The sequence below is a fragment of the Lutra lutra genome, chromosome 12 (assembly GCF_902655055.1).
Source record: "Lutra lutra chromosome 12, mLutLut1.2, whole genome shotgun sequence".
Classification (NCBI taxonomy): Eukaryota; Metazoa; Chordata; class Mammalia; order Carnivora; family Mustelidae; genus Lutra; species Lutra lutra.
Window position 1 is genome coordinate 76,163,031 of NC_062289.1, and position 24,318 is coordinate 76,187,348.

Below are 24,318 nucleotides of genomic sequence, written 5' to 3' on the forward strand. Positions count from 1 at the left end.
AAGGCCCCAGGGGCTGAAAATCACAAAGAAACATCTAAATTATTTGCTTTTCGTGGGTCCAGTGGCTTATCGGACCCAAGCAGAGTGCAACGTCCCAACAGCCCCACATTTAAGGAATCTGTAGGGCCCACTACTCCAGCGAGCTGTTTTTCCTCAAAAAAATGCGGAAGGCCAAGGTTTAAAAAATCTAATAGGACCATAGCTCCCATATCTGGGACTGCTGAGAAATTAGCTCCTGCCCCAGCCTTTTTCCAGATTAGAGGAGATTCATTCTTTAAACACTACAATGTCAGCTTATTTGATAAATGTCTCGCCCCACTCACAAATGCATTTCACAAGTAAGTGACAACTGACTGATTTCCACAGCCCACTTGGGGGGCAGAAAGCAGTGGCTCCGTTTTATAGATAAGGGGACAGAGGTTCAGAGAGGCTAAATCACTCACTCGTGATTCACAGAGTTAGGAAGTCGGGGAGCCCTGGTGTATGGCCCAGATGCACCTGTTCTTTCAGGACCTTCCCACCTATAAAGTGTCTGACCTTGCCATGCCTAAGACTTTCATGTCCCCTGAACGATCACAGGCCGGCGTGGCTTCCAAACGATACACTGACTTCAATTTGCTCTTGACCGTTTCTTAATGAATACCAAGTATTACTCGAGAACAATGGCTTTTTTTTTTCTTGTTATTGGGATGTTTTGGTTTCTAGATTTCTTGTCCTCGCCATGTGAAAATATGTATGAAGACTTTTCCTCCTCTACTTTCCTCCCTGTTCTACAATAGCCACTGGGATGATAGAGGCTGATTTTTATATTCATGAAAAAAAAAAAAAAACTGCGTAATTATCCAGACCAGTGGTTCTCAAACGTGAACATGTGCTGGGATCCCCTAGAGGGCTTGTTACAAGTCAGACTTCCGGGTCCCACACCCCTGGAGTTTCAGATTCACTAGGTCTGGGGTGGGGGAGGAGAGATGGGCATCTGAGCCTTGATGTTTCTAGACAGCTCTCAGGGGATGCTGCTGCTGCAGTGGCTGGTCCAGGGACCATATTTTGAGAATTTCTGGCCCACAGGGATGACATATTTGGAGTCAAGAGCAAGTGCTCTGATTCTGGACTATAAAGACCTGTGTACAGGTAAAGACTATGTGATACATTTCCACTAATAAATAACAGAACTCACAGTGTGTTGAAAAGACCCTGGGATTCAGGGCGATACCAGTTTTCATGGGAGCTGTATGTTTCAGTACTCCTAGCTAACTGGAAGGGCTTGAAAAGGGGCTTACTTTCCAGAGATCCAGTAAAGAAGGGATTTACAAATTATCTCACAGGAAGTTTCGAGGGAAACGAGGAACAAAACAAGAAAGGCCAGGAAAAGCTCCTGGCCTCAGGCAGAAGCCCAGGGACGCACAGGTTTGTTCCCTCTACAGGAAAGGTCTGAAAAGGTCCAGTTGCTGCCAAATCTTAGTGGGATAAATCAGACTGAGACACACTTGCCACCCATTTTATCAGGAGCAAGAGGCCTGCAGGGAGAGGCTTGTGTGTTGACAGGGCAAGGAATTGTATGAAAGATTGTGAGCTCTCCAAGGAAGTGAGTGCGATGGGACAGGCTACTCTGGGTTCCAAGAATGGCTAATGGGCAGTGATGCCACCATGGTGGGCTTTTGGAGATGTGGGCCCTGCCCCTAGCACCTTGCATAGCAGCTGGATATAGTGATTCACAAGGTTTATGAGTTGGTGTTTGTCAATCAGAAGATGAGCAGGAAAGCGAATGGAGCAATTTTTCCCTTGGTCTATTCTCTCTCTCGTTTCTACTCCTGAACTTTGACCCTTCTCCCCTGCCTACCACATGACTGTTGAGTTCACAATCTCTATACCCTACTCCCCAAACTAGAGCCCATGTAACACTAGTTCTGGGAGATGATAAGGGGTCTTCCGCAAAGACAAAAGGGTGAGAGTCCCATGGTCAAATAGTTCGGGAAGCCCTAAATACCATATTTTCCTTCTCAAAAGCTGAGAAGACATACGGGCATATGGGGACTCTGTGAAATTCTTCTCTAAATGTTGAAACGTTATGGGAAAGGGTTTTGGCTCAACACCATTTGGGAAATGCTCTTTCTCTCAACATTAAAATCACATGCCTTCTCGTGGAGCTCCAACTTTTCACTTACTGCTGCTAATCAGCCGGGATTATAGGTTGGTTATTGTTGGTTGCAAAGTCAAAGTTACAGAGCTCTGAGTGAAGCTGAGTGTTTCTTCTCACGTTTTATGGCAAGTCTTCCAAAGGCTCTGAAAGTCATACTAAGGAGCAAGATGTTAATGCTTCCAGACCATTGAGGTCCCTGGGAGGGGAACGAACCTCTAACAAATGATATATCCCAAGTTATTTCCTCCCATATTATACCTATGTTATCTTCCCGGCCTTGTCAGATAAGCAGGGCAGAAAATGGCCAGCCCTGTCTTCAGTTTGCTGAAAAGTAGGCCCACAGAGCTAGCGGATGGTGAAGTAGGACAAGAATTAGGGCTCATCTGGGTCTGCGACAGGATGAACAGGGTGACCTAAGAAAGTAGCTTTACTCACCTGGCTGTGCCCAATGACCATGGCCTTCTTCTCCAGGTCCAGGGTCTGAAGGAGCTCCTCCACAGCCTGGAGGAAGGAGGACAATTAAAGAGAGACAGAATGAGACAGACTCCCATGGGAGGTCAGGCAGGCTGGCTGGCTGGCTGAAGCATTGGGAAAGAGAGAATGAATGGTTCCACATGTCTGGGAGTCCGAGCAGCAGAGCCTTACCCCACCCGGACCAGCGCAGAAGATGAGCATGTATTGAGCACCTACTGTGTGCCATCCTCTCTGCTGGGACCCTCACAGACACCACCTCCTGGCATCACCATGGCAACCGGAGGTGGGTCCTCACACCACCATGCCCATTTACAGAGGAAAAAAAACAAAACAAAACCCAAAGACGCAAAAGTCAGTGAAAGGTGTGTCTGCTATGGAAAATAGTATGGCAGGCCCTTTAAAAATTAAAGACAGGATTACTGTAGGCTCTAGCAATTCTCCTCCTGGGTGTCTACTCAAAAGAAGTGAAAGCAGGAACTTGAATAGATAGTGGGATGTCCACATTTGTAGCAGGGTTGTTCACAAAAGCAGAGAGGTGGAAGCAACCCAGGGTCCATCCACAGATAAATGGAGACAGAAAATGTGGGATATACACCCAAGAGGATATTAATCAGCATTAAATGGGAAAGAAATGGAGCACCCAGGTGGCGCAGTCAGTCGGTTAAGCACCTGCCTTCAACTCAGGTCATGATCCCAGGGTCCTGGGGTCAAGCCCCACATCGGGCTCCCTGCTCCATGGGGGAGCCTGCTTCTCCCTCTCCCTCTGCCCCTCACTCACACCCTGTCACTCACACACTCTCTCTCACCCTCCCTCTCTCAAATAAATAAAAATCTTTTAAAAAATAGATAAAGCGACAACTTTTATGTTATGTTATGTATATTTAACAATTAAAAATACAACAACCAGGGGGGAGGAGTCAAGATGGCGGAGAAGTAGCAGGCTGAGACTACTTCGGGTAGCGGGAGATCAGCTAAATAGCTTATCTAAAGATTGCAAACACCTACAAATCCAACGGGAGATTGAAGAGAAGAAGAACAGCAATTCCAGAAACAGAAAATCAACCACTTTCTGCAAGGTAGGACTGGCGGAGAAGTGAATCCAAAGCGACGGGAAGATAGACTGCGGGGGGAGGGGCCGGCTCCCGGCGAGCGGCGGAGCAACGGAGCAAAATCAGGACTTTTAAAAGTCTGTTCCGCTGAGGGACATCGCTCCAGAGGCTTAACTGGGGTGAAGCCCAGGCGGGGTCAGCGCGGCCTCAGCTCCCGCAGGGTCGCAGAAGGATCGGGGGTGTCTGAGTGTCGCAGAGCTTACCGGTATTAGAACGGGGAAGCTGGCTACAGAGACAGAGCCGAGGAGTGACTCTCAGCTCGGAGTTGCCTTGAACTGGTCACAGGCTCGGTCAGCTCGGAGCGCGGCCGGAGGCAGGGTGACGAGAGTCATTGGGCACTGTTCTCTGAGGGCGCACTGAGGAGTGGGGCCCCGGGCTCTTGGCTCCTCCGGGCCGGAGACCGGGAGGCCGCCATCTTTATTCCCGTCCTCCGGAACTCTACGGAAAGTGCTCAGGGAACAAAAGCTCCTCCCGAAAGCAAACCCAAGCGGATTACTCAGCCCGGCCCCGGGTAAGGGCGGTGCAACTCCGCCTGGGGCAAAGACGCTTGAGAATCACTACAACAGGCCCCTCCCCCAGAAGATCAACGGGAAACCCAGCCAGGACCAAGTTCACCTACCAAGGAGAGCGGCGGAATTCCAGAGGAGAAGAAAGCAAAGCACGGAACTCATGGCTTTCTCCCCATGATTTTTTTAGCCTTGCAGTTAATTTAATTTTTTTTTTCTTTTTCAATTTTTTTTTCTTTTTCTCTTCTTCTGCTAAATTTTTTTAAACTTTTACCGTTTTCTTTTTTTAACGTTTTTAAAATAGTTTATCTAATATATATATATTTTTTTCCTCTTTTTATATTTTTTCTTTATCGGCTTTCTTTTTTTAATACTTTCTTTTTTTTCTTTCTTTCTTTCTTTCTGAACCCCTTTTTATCCCCTTTTTCCCCCCTCACAATTCGGGATCTCTTCTGATTTGGCTAAAGCATATTTTCCTGGGGTTGTTGCCACCCTTTTAGTATTTTACTTGCTCCTTCATATACTCTTATCTGGACAAAATGACAAGGCGAAAAAATTCACAACAAAAAAAAGAACAAGAGGCAGTACCAAAGGCTAGGGACCTAATCAATACAGACATTGGTAATATGTCAGATATAGAGTTCAGAATGACGATTCTCAAGGTTCTAGCCGGGCTTGAAAAAGGCATGGAAGATATTAAAGCAACCCTCTCGGGAGATATAAAAGCCCTTTCTGGAGAAATAAAAGAACTAAAATCTAACCAAGTTGAAATCAAAAAAGCTATTAATGAGGTGCAATCAAAAATGGAGGCTCTCACTGCTAGGATAAATGAGGTAGAAGAAAGAATTAGCAATATAGAAGACCAAATGACAGAGAATAAAGAAGCTGAGCAAAAGAGGGACAAACAGCTACTGGACCACGAGGGGAGAATTCGAGAGATAAGTGACACCATAAGACGAAACAACATTAGAATAATTGGGATTCCAGAAGAAGAGGAAACAGAGAGGGGAGCAGAAGGTATATTGGAGAGAATTTCCCCAATATGGCAAAGGGAACAAGCATCAAAATTCAGGAGGTTCAGAGAACCCCCCTCAAAATCAATAAGAATAGGTCCACACCCCGTCACCTAATAGTAAAATTTACAAGTCTTAGTGACAAAGAAAAGATCCTGAAGGCAGCCCGGGAAAAGAAGTCTGTAACATATAATGGTAAAAATATTAGATTGGCAGCAGACTTATCCACAGAGACCTGGCAGGCCAGAAAGAGCTGGCATGATATATTCAGAGTACTAAATGAGAAAAACATGCAGCCAAGAATACTATATCCAGCTAGGCTATCAGAGAAAATAGAAGGAGAGATTAAAAGCTTCCAGGACAAACAAAAGCTGAAAGAATTTGCAAATACCAAACCAGCTCTACAGGAAATATTGAAAGGGGTCCTCTAAGCAAAGAGAGACCCTAAAAGTAGTAGATCAGAAAGAAACAGAGACAATATACAATAACAGTCACCTTACAGGCAATACAATGGCACTAAATTCATATCTCTCAATACTTACCCTGAATGTTAATGGGCTAAATGCCCCAATCAAAAGACACAGGGTATCAGAATGGATAAAAAAACAAAACCCATCTATATGTTACCTACAAGAAACTCATCTTACACCCGAAGACACCTCCAGGTTTAAAGTGAGGGGGTGGAAAAGAATTTACCATGCTAATGGACATCAGAAGAAAGCAGGAGTGGCAATCCTTATATCAGATCAATTAGATTTTAAGCCAAAGACTATAATAAGAGATGAGGAAGGACACTATATCATACTCAAAGGAACTGTCCAACAAGATCTAACAATTTTAAATATCTATGCCCCTAACGTGGGAGCAGCCAACTATATAAACCAATTAATAACAAAATCAAAGAAACACATCGACAAGAATACAATAATAGTAGGGGATTTTAACACTCCCCTCACTGAAATGGACAGATCACCCAAGCAAAAGATCAACAAGGAAATCAAGGCCTTAAATGACACACTGGACCAGATGGACATCACAGATATATTCAGAACATTTCATCCCAAAGCAACAGAATACACATTCTTCTCTAGTGCACATGGAACATTCTCCAGAATAGATCACATTCTTGGTACTAAATCAAGTCTCAACCGGTATCAAAAGATTGGGATCATTCCCTGCATATTTTCAGACCACAATGCTCTAAAGCTAGAACTCAATAACAAGAGGAAATTTGGAAAGAACCCAAATACATGGAGACTAAACAGCATCCTTCTAAAGAATGAATGGGTCAACCAGGAAATCAAAGAAGAATTGAAAAAATTTATGGAAACAAATGATAATGAAAACACAACGGTTCAGAATCTGTGGGACACAACAAAGGCAGTCCTGAGAGGAAAATATATAGCGGTACAAGCCTTTCTCAAGAAACAAGAAAGGTCTCAGGTACACAACCTAACCCTACACCTAAAGGAGCTGGAGAAAGAACAAGAAAGAAACCCTAAACCCAGCAGGAGAAGAGAAATCATAAAGATTAGAGCAGAAATCAATGAAATAGAAACCAAAAAAACAATAGAACAAATCAACGAAACTAGGAGCTGGTTCTTTGAAAGAATTAATAAGATTGATAAACCCCTGGCCAGACTTATCAAAAAGAAAAGAGAGAGGACCCAAATAAATAAAATCATGAATGAAAGAGGAGAGATCACAATGAACACCAAAGAAATACAGACAATTATAAGAACATATTATGAGCAACTCTACGCCAACAAATTTGACAATCTGGAAGAAATGGATGCATTCCTAGAGACATATAAACTACCACAACTGAACCAGGAAGAAATAGAAAGCCTGAACAGACCCATAACCAGTAAGGAGATTGAAACAGTCATCAAAAATCTCCAAACAAACAAAAGCCCAGGGCCAGACGGCTTCCCGGGGGAATTCTACCAAACATTTAAAGAAGAACTAATTCCTATTCTCCTGAAACTGTTCCAAAAAATAGAAATGGAAGGAAAGCTTCCAAACTCATTTTATGAGGCCAGCATCACCTTGATCCCAAAACCAGACAAGGATCCCAACAAAAAAGAGAACTACAGACCAATATCCTTGATGAACACAGATGCAAAAATTCTCGCCAAAATACTAGCCAATAGGATTCAACAGTACATTAAAAGGATTATTCACCACGACCAAGTGGGATTTATTCCAGGGCTGCAAGGTTGGTTCAACATCCGCAAATCAATCAATGTGATACAACATATTAATAAAAGAAAGAACAAGAACCATATGATACTCTCCATAGATGCTGAAAAAGCATTTGACAAAGTACAGCATCCCTTCCTGATCAAAACTCTTCAAAGTGTAGGGATAGAGGGCACATACCTCAATATTATCAAAGCCATCTATGAAAAACCCACCGCAAATATCATTCTCAATGGAGAAAAACTGAAAGCTTTTCCGCTAAGGTCAGGAACACGACAGGGATGTCCGTTATCACCACTGCTATTCAACATAGTACTAGAAGTCCTAGCCTCAGCAATCAGACAACAAAAGGAAATTAAAGGCATCCAAATCGGCAAAGAAGAAGTCAAACTATCACTCTTTGCAGATGATATGATACTATATGTGGAAAACCCAAAAGACTCCACTCCAAAACTGCTAGAACTTGTACAGGAATTCAGTAAAGTGTCAGGATATAAAATCAATGCACAGAAATCAGTTGCATTTCTCTACACCAACAACAAGACAGAAGAAAGAGAAATTAAAGAGTCCATCCCATTTACAATTGCACCCAAAACTATAAGATACCTAGGAATAAACCTAACCAAAGAGGCTAAGAATCTATACACAGAAAACTATAAAGTACTCATGAAAGAAATTGAGGAAGACACAAAGAAATGGAAAAATGTTCCATGCTCCTGGATTGGAAGAATAAATATTGTGAAAATGTCTATGCTACCTAAAGCAATCTACACATTTAATGCAATTCCTATCAAAGTACCATCCATTTTTTTCAAAGAAATGGAACAAATAATCCTAAAATTTATATGGAACCAGAAAAGACCTCGAATAGCCAAAGGAATATTGAAAAAGAAAGCCAAAGTTGGTGGCATCACAATTCCGGACTTCAAGCTCTATTACAAAGCTGTCATCATCAAGACAGCATGGTACTGGCACAAAAACAGACACATAGATCAATGGAATAGAATAGAGAGCCCAGAAATGGACCCTCAACTCTATGGTCAACTCATCTTCGACAAAGCAGGAAAGAATGTCCAATGGAAAAAAGACAGCCTCTTCAATAAATGGTGTTGGGAAAATTGGACAGCCACATGCAGAAAAATGAAATTGGATCATTTCCTTACACCACACACGAAAATAGACTCAAAATGGATGAAGGATCTCAATGTGAGAAAGGAATCCATCAAAATCCTCGAGGAGAACACAGGCAGCAACCTCTTCGACCTCAGCCGCAGCAACATCTTCCTAGGAACATCACCAAAGGCAAGGGAAGCAAGGGCAAAAATGAACTATTGGGATTTTATCAAGATCAAAAGCTTTTGCACAGCAAAGGAAACAGTGAACAAAACCAAAAGACAACTGACAGAATGGGAGAAGATATTTGCAAATGACATATCAGATAAAGGGCTAGTGTCCAAAATCTATAAAGAACTTAGCAAACTCAACACCCAAAGAACAAATAATCCAATCAAGAAATGGGCAGAGGACATGAACAGACATTTCTGCAAAGAAGACATCCAGATGGCCAACAGACACATGAAAAAGTGCTCCATATCACTCGGCATCAGGGAAATACAAATCAAAACCACCATGAGATATCACCTCTCACCAGTCAGAATGGCTAAAATTAACAAGTCAGGAAATGACAGATGCTGGCGAGGATGCGGAGAAAGGGGAACCCTCCTACACTGTTGGTGGGAATGCAAGCTGGTGCAACCACTCTGGAAAACAGCATGGAGGTTCCTCAAAATGTTGAAAATAGAACTACCCTATGACCCTGCAATTGCACTGCTGGGTATTTACCCTAAAGATACAAACGTAATGATCCGAAGGGGCACATGCACCCGAATGTTTATAGCAGCAATGTCTACAATAGCCAAACTATGGAAAGAACCTAGATGTCCATCAACAGACGAATGGATAAAGAAGATGTGGTATATATACACAGTGGAATACTATGCAGCCATCAAAAGAAATGAAATCTTGCCATTTGCGATGACGTGGATGGAACTAGAGGGTATCATGCTTAGCGAAATAAGTCAATTGGAGAAAGACAACTATCATATGATCTCCCTGATATGAGGGAGAGGAGATGCAACATGGGGGGTTGAGGGGGTAGGAGAAGAGTAAATGAAACAAGATGGGATTGGGAGGGAGACAAACCATAAATGACTCTTAATCTTACAAAACAAACTGAGGGTTGATGGGGGGAGGGGGTTGGGAGAGGGGGTGGGGTTATGGATATTGGGGAGGGTATGTGCTATGGTGAGTGTTGTGAAGTGTGTAAACCTGGCGATTCGCAGATCTGTACCCCTGGGGATAAAAATATATGTTTATAAAGCTGTAAAAAAAAAAAAAAAAAAGAAAAAGAAAAAAAAAGAAAGGATGAATACCCAAGTTTTGTAGCAACATGGAGGGGACTGGAAGAGATTATGCTGAGTGAAATAAGTCAAGCAGAGAGAGTCAATTATCATATGGTTTCACTTATTTGTGGAGCATAACAAATAGCATGGAGGACAAGGGGAGATGGAGAGGAGAAGGGAGTTGAGGGAAATTGGAAGGGGAGGTGAACCATGAGAGACTATGGACTCTGAAAAAAGATCTGAGAATTTTGAAGGGGTGAGGGGTGGGAGGTTGGGGGCACCAGGTGGTGGGTATTGTAGAGGGCACGGATTGCATGGAGCACTGGGTGTGGTGCAAAAATAATGAATATTGTTATGCTGAAAAAATTTAAAAAATTATTAAAAAAAAATACAACAACCAGTGGAAGTTCTTTCTCCAAGGTTATAAGTCACATGGGGGCAGAGCCTGATTAGAACTGAGGTCTGTCAGGCCACATTGCACCAACTATGACTTAACCTCCCTGCATGCCCAGGATGGCTCCAGAGGTCCCTAGGCCACTAGGAATATCACCTGTTATATCCCTGAAGTTTGCTGGGACAGCCTGCCCAGGACTCTACCCTTCCCCCATTCTACCTGCCAGAAACAACCTCACCTTCACAAATATTTCCTGAGTAAATGGCATGGCTCTTAAGTGTCTGTGCCTGACCCAGAGTACGGATTGGAGGAGGCTGTGTTTTCTTCATTTCTTATTTCCTCTGCTTCACCTGGTACTGTCTTAGGCACACAGTAGGAGCTCAATAAATATGATGATGGAGAGACCAAAGAGAGGAACCATCCTTGGGAGGTCATGGGGGAGCAGAAGGAGAAGGGCAGGCCCATGCAGGAGACCTGAATTCACTCAGAGACATTTCCTGAATGCAGCCTTGGCCAAATCACAGCCATATCGTAGGATTTTCCTTTGTCATCAAGATATGTGGGTTCTGAAACGGCCTTGCCAGAAATGTGTACCCTCAGGAAAATACAGGTCACACCTGCTTCCTTGGTGCCTGTGATTCCCCTCTACGCCACCCTTCATGGACCTTCCATTTACTGAAAATCACAGTCTGTTTCTGGAATAAACGGTCAGAAAAGTAACCGCACATTCAAGAAACAAAAGGTATTCAGGGCTCGTGTAATTTACTAGATAAGTTTCAGTTCCATGGGTCATCGGCACCACAGAAAATTTCCTAAGATACTATTAAAAAAAAAAAAGCTTATTAAAAGTCTGGTCCAAGCCTATCATCTAAGAGCAATTTTCCTCCTCTGACCTCCTGGAAGAACATTCTGTAATGCCCTTCCCCCCAATTCAGTGGTTTTACTTATTACATTTTAGCCAAAAATGTTCCCAGGGAGCAGTAGGCAGCAGAATGCATAAAAACCAATATATCCAAAACACAACATCTTTTCTCTCTGCACAAGAGCAAAACAAAATAAAAATTGACTGAAAATAAGACGGATGGATAAAAAATAAATGAAACCTACAGCCAATGAAATTTTTCTGAGTCGACCTTAGTGTTAACACCCAGAGTAGATGTTTGAAGTGAAAAAAAAAAAATCAGGATTTGGAGGAGGCAGATCCACCTGGACGGAGATCCTGACTGGTTTTACCACTCATAACTGTGTGACCTTGGACAAGCCCTTTGCTCCAAGCTCCAGACTCCTCTTCAGAAACAGGAGGGAGAAATACCAGAATCTGTTCTGGAAGGTTCTGTGGTTGTTCCTGCAGAAGACTCCATGTCAAACCTGCCACATGCTAAGTGTTCAACAGACATGAGGAGTTAGTCCTACTAAAGTCCTTGAGTGAGTCCTACTGGTTTAGTCTTGGTCTAAACTTAGCAGAACACAAACCAAGAACACAAACCAAGCCTCCTTTTCTCAAGTGTGCTCCCAATCACCCAATATCCAAGGATTCTTTCCCTTCTCCCCACTTTCTTAGAGCCCAGTAGATGCCTGCATAGCCAAGATCAGGCCTAACAAAGGCATTCTGTCTTGTTCATCTCATTTTATAGGTAAGAAAGCTTATGACCCAAAGGATAGAGTGAACAGGGAGCTGCAGGCACTGAACCATCCTTCTTGCCCTCATTTTCCTTGCTGCCAAAATGGTGCTAAGATGCCCTGTGTAGTCATACAGGTGCTGGCCCGGTGAACTAAGACTCTGTGTAAATGTCTTTGGAAGTGATCTTACACTTGATTGCTCTTATTGTTATCATGATGAATATTACTCTTAGATTGAACCATATGAAATTGGCCCTCTTTTAGGTCAATTACCAGTGATTGGATTTATTTCTACACAATGTCCCTCGCTACCCAGCAGCCAGCTGATGGATGACAGGGCAAGAATTTGAATTACTGTAACAGAGTCCTTCCTTGTCCCTCCTCTTTAAGGAATCAGCTCTTCCACCCTCATTATCCAGACCCTGGAGGTTATCCCTCCCCACATGGAATGCAGAGTAACATGTTGGCCATTTCGCTCCAAGAAAAGTTAGCTCTTGCGCTTTGAGTCTGAGTATGGCTCTTGGTGCTTTCCACATAACTCATTTTATTTCCAAACCTCTGCAACAGATACTACTTGATGCCTGTTTTGCAAAGAAAGCGAGGTCCCGTGTGATGAAATCACGTGCTAGGGAATGGCGGAGGGAGATACAACTCCAGGGAATCAGATTCCTGAGCTTGTTCTCTGCCCTCTGATGCTGGGATCCTCTCCAGCCCCATTACTCACTGGCCATGTGACCCTGAGCATGCCATACATCCTCTCTGATCCCCCATGTCCTCTTCTCCAAGGATGGAGTGGAGCTTTAATGAGGCCGCAAGGTAGCATGTAGGAGTGAGACTTAGAGAATGGTGGAGGAAGGAGCTTGAGAGATCCTCTGTTCCTCCCAAAAAACAGTAATAGAAATGGATACAGGCGAGAGAAGTAGCAGGCTGAGATGACATCAGGTAGCAGGAGATCAGCTAGATAGCTTATCTGACCATTGCGAACACTACAAATCCAATGGGAAATCGAAGAGAAGAAGAGCAACAATTCTAGAAACAGAAAATCGATCACTTTCTGAAAGGTAGGACCTGCTGAGAAGTGAATCCAAAGTGACGGGAAGATAGACCGCGGGGGGAGGGGCCGGCTCCCGGCAAGCAGCGGAGCAACGGTGCACAAAATCTGGACTTTTAAAAGTCTGCTCCACGGAGGGACATCGCTCCAGAGGCTAAACCAGGAGGAAGCCCACGCAGGGTCAGCGTAACCCCAGGTCCCACAGGATCAAAGAAGGACCGGGGGTGTCTGAGTGTCTGTCGCATAGCTCGCAGGTATTAGAGCGGGGAAGCCGGCTACAGCGACAAAGCCGAGGAGTGAGCTCTCAGCTTGCGGTTACCTTGAACCGGTCGCAGGCTGGGTGAACTTGAAGCACGGCTGGAGGCCATGGAGACGAAAGCAACCGGGAGCTTTTCTCCAAGTGCGACCAGAGGCCAGGGAGACGGGGATGGTTGGGCACTTTTCTCTGAGGGCGCACTGAGGAGCAGGACCCCGAGCTCTCGGCTCCTCTGGGCCGGAGATTGGGAGGCCGCCATCTTCATTCCCGTCCTCCGGAATTCTACGGAAAGCGCTCAGGGAAGAAAAGCTCCGGAAGGCAAACCCGAGCGGATTACTTAGCGCGGCCCCTGGTAAGGGCGGTGCAATTCCGCCTGGGGCAAAGACACTTGAGAATCACTCCAACAGGCCCCTCCCCCAGAAGATCAACAAGAAACCCAGCCAAGACCAACTTCACTCACCAAGGAGAACAGCAGAATTCCAGAGGAGGAGAAAGCAAATCTTATCTGGACAAAATGACAAGGCGGAAAAACTCACCACCAAAAAAGGAACAAGAGGCAGTACTGAAGGCTGGGGACCTAATCAATACAGACATTGGTAATATGACAGATCTAGAGTTCAGAATGATGATTCTCAAGGTTCTAGCCGGGCTCGAAAAAGGCATAGAAGATATTAGAGAAACACTCTCCAGAGAGATAAAAGCTCTTTCTGGAGAAATAAAAGAACTAAAATCTAACCAAGTTGAAATCAAAAAAGCTATTAATGAGGTGCAATAAAAAAATGGAAGCTCTTACTGCTAGGATAAATGAGGCAGAAGAAAGAATTAGTGACATAGAAGACCAAATGACAGAGAATAAAGAAGCTGAGCAAAAGAGGGACAAATACTGGACCACAAGGAGAGAATTCGAGAGATAAGTCACACCATAAGACAACACAACATTAGAATAATTGGGATTCCAGAAAAAGAAGAAAGAGAGAGGGGTGCAGAGGGTATACTGGAGAGAATTATTGTAGAGAATTTCACTAATATGGCAAAAGGGACAAACATCAAAATCCAGAAGATGCTAAGAATGCCCCTCAAAATCAATAAAAATAGGTCCACACCCCATCACCTGATAGTAAAATTCACAAGTGTTAGCGACAAAGAGAAAATCCTGAAAGCAGCCCGGGAAAAGAAGTCTGTAACATACAAGGGTAAAAACATTAGATTGGCAGCGGACCTATCCACAGAGACCTGGCAGGCCAGAAAGAACTGGCATGATATATTCAGAGCACTAAACGAGAAAAACATGCAGCCAAGAATACTGTATCCAGCTAGGCTATCATTGAAAATAGAAGGAGAGATAAAAACCTTCCAGGACAAACAAAAACTGAAAGAATTTGCAAATACCAAACCAGCTCTACAGGAAATATTGAAAGGGGTCCTCTAAGCAAAGAGAGACCCTAAAAGTAGTAGATCAGAAAGAAACAGAGACAATATACAGTAACAGTCACTGTTAGTCACAAGCAATACAATGGCACTAAATTCATATCTCTCAATAGTTACCCTGAATGTTAATGGGCTAAATGCCCCAATCAAAAGACACAGGGTATCAGAATGGATAAAAAAACAAAACCCATCAATATGCTGCCTACAAGAAACTCATTTTTAGACCCGAAGACACCTCCAGATTTGAAGTGAGGGGGTGGAAAACAATGTACCATGCTAATGGACATCAGAAGAAAGCTGGGGTGGCAATCCTTATATCAGATCAATTAGATTTTAAGCCAAAGACTATAATAAGAGATGAGGAAGGATACTATATCATACTCAAAGGGTCTGTCCAACAAGAAGACCTAACAATTTTAAATATCTATGCTCCTAACATGGGCATATGCCCATAACATGGGCCAACTATATAAACCAATTAAGAACAAAATCAAAGAAACACATCAACAAGAATACAATAATAGTAGGGGACTTTAACTCTCCCCTCACTGAAATGGACAGATCATCTAAGCAAAAGATAAACAAGGAAATAAAGGCCTTAAATGACACACTGGACCAGATGGACATCACAGATATATTCAGAACATTTCATCCCAAAGCAACAGAATACACATTCTTCTCTAGTGCACATGGAACATTCTCCAGAATAGACCACATCCTGGGTCATAGATCAGGTCTCGGACGGTATCAAAAGATTGAGATCATTCCCTGCATATTTTCAGACCACAATGCTCTGAAACTAGAACTCAATCACAAGAGGAAATTTGGAAAGAACCCAAATACATGGAGACTAAACAGCATCCTTCTAAAAAATGAATGGGTCAACCAGGAAATTAAAGAAGAATTGAAAAAATTCACGGAAAGAAATGATAATGAAAACACAACGGTTCAAAATCTGTGGGACACAACAAAGGCAGTCCTGAGAGGAAAATATATAGCGGTACAAGCCTTTCTCAAGAAACAAGAAAGGTCTCAAATACACAACCTAACCCTACACCTAAAGGAGCTGGAGAAAGAACAACAAAAAAAGCCTAAACCATCAGGAGAAGAGAAATCCTAAAGATCAGAGCAGAAATCAATGAAATAGAAACTAAAAAAAAAAACAATAGAACAAATCAACAAAACTAGGAGCTGGTTCATTGAAAGAATTAATAAGATTGACAAACCCCTGGCCAGACTTATCAAAAAGAAAAGAGAAAGGACCTAAATAAATAAAATCATGAATGAAAGAGGAGAGATCACAACCAACACCAAAGAAATACAAACAATTATAAGAACATACTATGAGCAACTCTATGCCAACAAATTCGACAATCTGGAAGAAATGGATACATTTCTAGAGACATATAAACTATCACAACTGAACCAGGAAGAAATAGAAAACCTGAACAGACCCATAACCAGTAAGGAGATTGAAACAGTCATCAAAAATCTCCAAACAAACAAAAGTCCAGGGCCAGATGGCTTCCCAGGGGAATTCTACCAAACATTTAAAGAAGAACTAATTCCTATTCTCCTGAAACTGTTCAAAAAAAAAAAAAAATGGACGGAAAACTTCCAAACTCATTTTATGAGGCCAGCATCACCTTGATCCCAAAACCAGACAAGGATCCCATCAAAAAAGAGAATTACAGACCAATATCCTTGATGAACACAGATGCGAAAATTCTCACCAGAATACTGGCCAATAGGATCCAACAGTACATTAAAAGGATTATTCACCACGACCAAGTGGGATTTATTCCAGGGCTGCAAGGTTGTTTCAACATCTGCAAATCAATCAATGTGATACAATACATTAATAAAAGAAAGAATAAGAACCATATGAGACTCTCAATAGATGCTGAAAAAGCATTTGACAAAGTGCAGCATCCCTTCCTGATCAAAACTCTTCAAAGTGTAGGGATAGAGGGCGCATACCTCAATATTATCAAAGCCATCTATGAAAAACCCACTGCAAATATCATTCTCAATGGAGAAAAACTGAAAGCTTTTCCACTAAGGTCAGGAATATGGCAAGGATGTCCATTATCACCACTGCTGTTCAACATAGTACTAGAAGTCCTAGCCTCAGCAATCAGACAACAAAAAGAAATTAAAGGCATACAAATTGGCAAAGAAGAAGACAAACTATCACTCTTTGCAGATGATATGATACTTTATGTGGAAAACCCAAAAGGCTCCACTCCAAAACTGCTAGAACTTGTACAGGAATTCAGTAAAGTGTCAGGATATAAAGTCAATGCACAGAAATCAGTTGCATTTCTTTACACCAACAACAAGACAGAAGAAAGAGAAATTAAGGAGTCAGTCCCATTTACAATTGCACCCAAAACCATAAGATACCTAGGAATAAGCCTAACCAAAGAGACAAAGAATCTATACTCAGAAAACTACAAAGTACTCATGAAAGAAATTGAGGAAAACACAAAGAAATGGAAAAATGTTCCATGTTCATGGGTTGGAAAAACAAATATTGTGAAAATGTCTATTCTACCTAAAGCAATCTACACATTTAATGTAATCCCTATCAAAATCCCATCCATTTTTTTCAAAGAAATAGAACAAACAATCCTAAAATTTATATGGAACCAGAAAAGACCTCGAATAGCCAAAGGAATATTGAAAAAGAAAGCCAAAGTTGGTGGTATCACAATTCCAGACTTCAAGCTCTATTACAAAGCTATCATCATCAAGACAGTATGGTACTGGCACAAAAACAGACACATAGATCAATGGAACAGAATAGAGAGCCCAGAAATAGACCCTCAACTCTACGGTCAACTCATCTTCGACAAAGCGGGAAGGAATGTCCAATGGAAAAAAGACATCCTCTTCAATAAATGGTGCTGGGAAAATTGGAAAACCACATGCAGAAAAATGAAATTGGAGTATTTCCTTACACCACACACAAAAATAGACTCAAAATGGATGAAGGACCTCAATGTGAGAAAGGAATCCATCAAAATCCTCGAGGAGAACACAGGCAGCAACCTCTTTGACCTCAACCGCAGCAACTCCTTCCTAGGAACATGGCCGAAGACAACAGAAGCAAGGGCAAAAATGAACTATTGGGATTTCATCAAGATCAAAAGCTTTTGCACAGCAAAGGAAACAGTTAACAAAACCAAAAGACAACTGACAGAATGGGAGAAGATATTTGCAAACGACATATCAGATAAAGGGCTAGTATCCAAAATCTATAAAGAGCTTAGCAAACTCAACACCCAAAGAACAAATAATCCAATCAAGAAATGGGCAGAGGACATGAACAGACATTTCTGCAAAGAAAACATCCAGATGGCCAACAGACACATGAAAAAATGCTCCACATCACTCGGCATCAGGAAATACAAATCAAAACCACAATGAGATACCACCTCTCACCAGTCCGAATGGCTAAAATTAACAAGTCAAGTAATGACAGATGCTGGCGAGGATGTGGAGAGAGGGGAACCCTTCTACACTGTTGGTGGGAATGCAAGCTGGTGCAACCACTCTGGAAAACAGTGTGGAGGTTCCTCAAAAAACTGAAAATAGAGCTACCCTATGACCCAGTGATTGCACTACTGGGTATATATCCTAAAGATACAAACGTGGTGCTCCAAAGGGGCACGTGTACCCAAACGTTTATAGCAGCAATGTCCATAATAGCCAAACTATGGAACGAACCTAGATGTCCATCAACAGATGAATGGATAAAGAAAATGTGGTATATATACACAATGGAATACTATGCAGCCATCAAAAGAAATGAAATCTTGCCATTTTCAATGACGTGGATGGATCTAGAGGGTATTATGCTTAGCAAAAAAAGTCAATCGGAGAAAGACAACTATCATATGATCTCCCTGATATGAGGAAGTGGAGATGCAATGTGGGGGCTTTGGGGGGTAGGAAAAGAAAAAATGAAAGAAGATGGGATTGGAGGGAGACAAACTATAAAAGACTCAATCTCAAAGCAGACTGAGGGTTGCGGGGGTGGGGGACGGGAGAGGGTGGTGGGGATATGGACATTGGGGAGGGTATATGCTATGATGAGTGCTGTGAAATGTGTAAACCTGGCGATTCACAGACCTGTACCCCTGGGGATAAAAATACATTATATGTTTATTAAAATAATTAATTAGTTAATTAAAAAAATGGATATAATTTTTGAAAGCAACAAGGTCAATACTCTGGAAATTGAGCAAGGGGATACAACAAATGGAGACGCATTTGTTAAAAAACAACAACAACAAAACCCAGCTATTCAATCTCAGTTAAGAACAGCAGGAGATTGCAACAATCTCCACCAGGGCTGTCCCAGTCCCCCACCAAGCCCTCACACTATGGTAATGCGCCCAGGGAGAGGCAAGCTGTAAAAACTAGTGGCTTTGTTGCCAGAGGGGGCTCACTTAGAACAGGAAAATTCCACACCCAGGATCATTGTCACAAACAGTAGTGATCTTGGCAGCAAAGAAATGGAGAAGGTCAATAGCACAGCAAGCCTGAAATTGTTATCTGGATTGGGGCAAGCAATGAACATTGACCCGCCATGAACTTGATGAAGACACATGGGGAACGGACAGCCCTGTGGGCCTTGACAAGCCCCCACATGTTCCTGGCCATCTGGAGGGTCACACACAGGCTTGAGGCTACACGCAGGCTCAGGTGAGACTGAGAGAACCCCCAGCTATCAACACATCCCTATCTAAAGGCAAGGTCATGTACACAGACAGAAAATCTGTGAAAGAGCCAAAGAGTCCAATCTGTGGCACAATGGTGAGTGTCTGACCATTGACTACAGTTCTCAACCCACACATAGCTCCATCTGTATCAGGGAAAGCCTCACAGATTCGCAGTGTTTGATTACAACCTGTGCCATCCGTTACACTCTGCTGACAAAGGGGCAGCCCCTGAGAATCCAGGGTTTATAATAAAAACAGGAATGAAAAACCCAAGCAGAGACATCAATAACCTCATACAGTGGGGAAGACAGACTCCATAAATCTAGCCCACGTACATTACTAAATAATTGGGGAAAGATCAGAATCTGGAGATACTATTATGTATTATCTAAAATGTCCAGTCTTCAACCAAAACAAAACAAAACATACAAAGAAACTGGAAAGTGATGGCCTAAGCTCTCAAGGAAACAAAGGAAAAAATTAGTCAGTAGAAACCCTTCATGGGCTTCGATGTGTGACTTAACACAGACCTCCAAGCAACTATCATAATGCAGAATTCTCACTCATGCCTGGCTCATGATCCATTACAGCAAGTCCTAATAACTGGTAGAGGTTCAGAGGTTACCAGGTCCTCCTGGGCTCTGTGGAGTGATGACACATCCTTCCCCTCCACCGTCCTAGGCTCAGATTATGAGTCCTTGAACCACGTGGGAGAAGCCCAGTTCATGCCTCCACTTACAGAGCCCCATTGTGTCCTAGAATATTGCAAAGAGTTTTCTCTCCAATATTCAACAAGGATGCATCCAATAAGCATGTGATCTGACTTCTCACATTAACCTGGTCATGCCAGAAAGGCAATGAGAGACTCCAGGAATAATGGGGAGTCAGGGATGGGAATCCTTCCCCAAATCACACCTTGGCAAGGGTGGTGTCAAGAATCTGTGTCTGTGGAATCGAATGCTCATTCGGGGAGCCATTTGGGTGCTGGGAGCACAGCACCTCTCTCCTGAAACACACAACATGACCTAGTGGTCACCATGGCCCAATGGTTGCCATCTATTGTGTACCTTCTAGGTGCCAGGCACTTTGCTATGCCCTAGGAGTGTTGTCTGTGTTCATACAGCTATCAGATATAAAAGGGATAAGGATGAATGGAGAGATGGCATAAACAAGGATTTGAGTACAAGTCTGTCTGATTCTAAACTGCATGCTTTCAACCACTGAAAAATGATCAAATCAACCCATAAGGATGGGACTATGTCTCTATTATTTAACTGCATATGCTCATAACTGTCTATAGAATGCTGTGTGAACACACACACACACACACATACACACTCACACAGTTGGGTTGATTAACACTGAATGGAGGAGTACGTGGGTCACTCAGTTGGTTAAACATCTACCCGGAGTCTCGGGATCAACCCCCACATTGGACTTCCTGCTCAGAGCAGAGCCTGCTTCTCCCTCTGTCCCTCAGCTCACTTGTGCTCTCTCTCCCTCTTTCTCTCTCTCTCTCTCTCTCTCTCAAATAAATAAACAAAATCTTTAAAAAAGTAAATGGAAAATGTGTACAATTATTAAAACAGAAAACCCCAACTTGAGGAAGACAGTAAGGTGGGCAACAAAAGAATAGTGAATATATTGCAGGGGCTAAGGCCATGGGAACGCCTCAATAATGGTTCAGCACTGTTCAGTGGACAGCTCCCCTCCTAGCCTTGGGCTCCTAGGGGTCCCTCCCCAGCAGAGAGGGGCTCCCACAAATTCAGAGGAACCTGGGGGTGTCCACAAAGGTCTGAAATGGAACAAGAGTGGCTGTCATCAAGAAGATAGATGACATCACTTAATTGTGTTCTTCAGATCACACCCGCAGGGACAGATTTTGTTGGTTAAATCAATCAACACTTCAGCACTCTAAGGAGAAGAGGGCAGGCCCTGGGATTTCCTTACATTGATCGAGGAGACTTGGCAAGTCCTGCCTGAGCAGCAGAGAGATCTAAGAGACCAGAATCTGGGACATGGCCAAGGTGAGCTGACAGAACCCCTTGAGTGACCTGCCTGAGATTCCACCATTTGTGGTCATTCTGGGTGGGCTTCAGTGCAGGCGGCTGCATAATCTTAGCTAGACAGGATAATCTAGGGGAGAGGAATGAGACCCAAGGTGATCAGATAGGGGGACAGGATCATTTTGGAGAACCGAGCATGTGCCTGGGTGTCTGGATGGGACAGGGACAGCCTAAACATCTGGAGATCAGAGTGAGGATACTGCTCCCTAGACCAGACCACAGAAGATCAGAGTGGACAGGACTTCCTTCATCATTTTGCTTAAGCCAGTTCAAATAATGAAGATCAGATTTCTAGGCCATGCCCCTACCAATAACTTCTCAGCTGACCATCACTGACCACCAGATAAAGCCCAGATTATCTTGTCCTGCCAACAAGGATCCATGGTCTGGCCCCTGACAATACACTCAGTCTCTCTTCTTGACGCATGGCATCCTTTGTGCTCCAGCCACACTAAACAAGCCATGCAACCTCACCACTGGACCTTTGCACACGCCATACACAGTATGGGTTGCCTTCACTCTTTCTCTTACCCATTCCTCCAAATTGTCCCATAGGGCTCAACTCAATCATCACCTCCTCTGAGGAGTCTTCCCTGAATAACCCCCCACCCTGACTGCAAACATCGAACATTTTAGTGGTGTTCACTGGGGTGTCCCAAAGCCATTGCTCTGCATAGAAAGAGCCTGTCTGAGTCTTTCCCTCGCCCAATGAGACCATGTTCTGTCCATTCCGGTATCTCTGGCATCCAGCACAGGGCCTAATGCAAAGCAGACACTTGGTGAAAGCTGAACGGAATCAAGGATAATGATTTTAAATTAACATATTACGGATGGTACATTCTGTACAGAAATTCACTAGACCCCCTGCCTATCCTCAAAGGGCTCCCATTCAAAAGTCTTATGTGAACACAAAAAGATGCTCCACCTCATGGATCATCGAGGAAATGCAAATAAAAACCACAGTGGGATGCCACTTCACCCGCCTTCGGATGGCTCCCATCAAAACCAAAACCAAAACAACAGAAAACAACCAGTGCTGGCAAGTGTGTGGAGAAATTGGAACCCACGTGCACTGTTGGTGGGAATAGAAAATGGGGCAGCCGCTGTGGAAAACAGTGTGGCATTTTCTCAAAAAATTAAACACGGGATTACCATATGACCCAGAAATCCCATGTCTGGGCATATACCCAGAAGAAATGAAAGCAGAGTGTCCGAGAGCTATCTGTACATCCATGTTCTTAGCAGCATTTTTTACAATGGCCAAAAGGCGGAAGTGACTCAAGGGTCCATTGACAGATGGATAAGGAAAATCCTCCATAGATACACACAACAGAATACTAATCATCTTTAAAAGGAAGGAGGTTCTGACACCTGCTAAGATATGGATGAATCTACGGGAATTCTGTGAAGTGCAATCAGCCAATCACAAAAGGACAAGTACTGTGCGATTCTACTTATACGAGCTAGAGCTATCAATTGCATAGAGACAGAAAGCAGAATGCCAGTTGCCAGGGGCTGGAGGAGAATGAGGAGTCCGTGTTTCATGGGGGCAGACCTTCAGTTTTAGGAGACAACAGAGGTGCTGGAGATGGACGGTGGTGATGCTTGCACAATGAAATGAATGTGCTCAATCCCACTGAACCAGACACTTAAAAATGGTTACAATGATAAATTTGAAGCCGTGTGTACTGGGCTACAATAGTCAAAATAAAGAAAAAAAGAAAGCAAGCCTTGCGTGCAGAATCTGAAAGCCCGGGTTCAAATCCCAGCTCCATCAGTACCTGGCTGGGCGGTGATGGCCTCAGTTGCCTCTGCTGCAAAATGGGGATAATTCCCAGAGTGGGAAGACTCTATCTTTTGAGGTCTATTTCAGGCGAAGCATCTGAAATTTTTTCACTTCGTGCCTGTGTTGCGATGAGAGTTTGCGCATACGTGGTACAAGGCATGTGCTCTTTTTGTTCAAGGGACACAAAGAATCCAGCAGGTGCCCACCAAATGAGTGCCCATTGTTAGGAAAGAGTCCCATGGGGGTGCCACGTATTAGACCCACAGGGGACCTCATCAGGGCCCCTTTCACACCCTGACAGTGAATTCTCTCTGCTGCCATCTAGTGTCTGATGACCATATTGACCTTTCCTCACTGTCAAACTTGTCTTCTGAAATCCTGAGGTCTTAACTGCTTTGCACACAGAAGCTGACAGTTTGCCCACCCAAGCACGTGTTCATGTATAATTCATGGTGTATCACATTGCCTGGCAAATGAATATTTATCAGCTTTTTCATAAGAGGCAGGGTGGTGTTTCCTTTTGTTGCTACCAAAATTCTATGCTGTAGCAAATGAAATTTGTGAGCAAATAAAAAGAGAATGAGAAGAAGTGAAAACTCCCAACCAAGTCCATTCCACTTGTAATTTTCCATTTTCTGAGGCCCTCCAGCATGCGTATGGAGGTGGTTTCAGTTTGGCTACAACAGAGGACCGCTGAGTCGTCCAGAATAGCATGTTACCATATGCTCTACCTATTGCCCCCGCAGAAAAACTCCCCACACCCCACATCGGGGCTGTTTTTGACTGCAGAAGAGCCTAAGACCTTTTCCATGGCTCCATCCAGATGCTCAGAACACAGATCAAGTGGGGCGTGACCAAGGACAAGGAACCCCACATGAAGATTGGTACAGACTGGCTGGTGGCATCAAGTCCAGCAGCTTCAGGACTTTCTAAAGGGGCTGCCACCAAGGGAAGGGATTTCCCTGCACCACACCAGTCGGGTCTGATGTCCCCTCCCTATGGTGAGTTAGGAGGGCTACGTAGAAGGCCCTGTCTTGTCGGCAGAAAGGGACCTGTGCCCTGGTCTCTACCGCAGCAAAAAGCCATAAAGGACCTAAGAATTGGGACTCCATTTACTCTTCTTGCCTCGTGACCACCCGAC

The 24,318-nt window shown here is 43.5% G+C and overlaps 1 protein-coding gene across 1 annotated transcript in view; it reads right to left on the reverse strand.

The window, feature by feature from the left end:
- MYO18B (myosin XVIIIB) overlaps positions 1-24,318 on the reverse strand; it is a 254,335-nt gene that overhangs the window by 142,571 nt on the left and 87,446 nt on the right. The window contains 1 exon segment of the mRNA XM_047697085.1: positions 2,576-2,641. Within this exon segment, the coding sequence (XP_047553041.1) occupies positions 2,576-2,641 (66 nt within the window).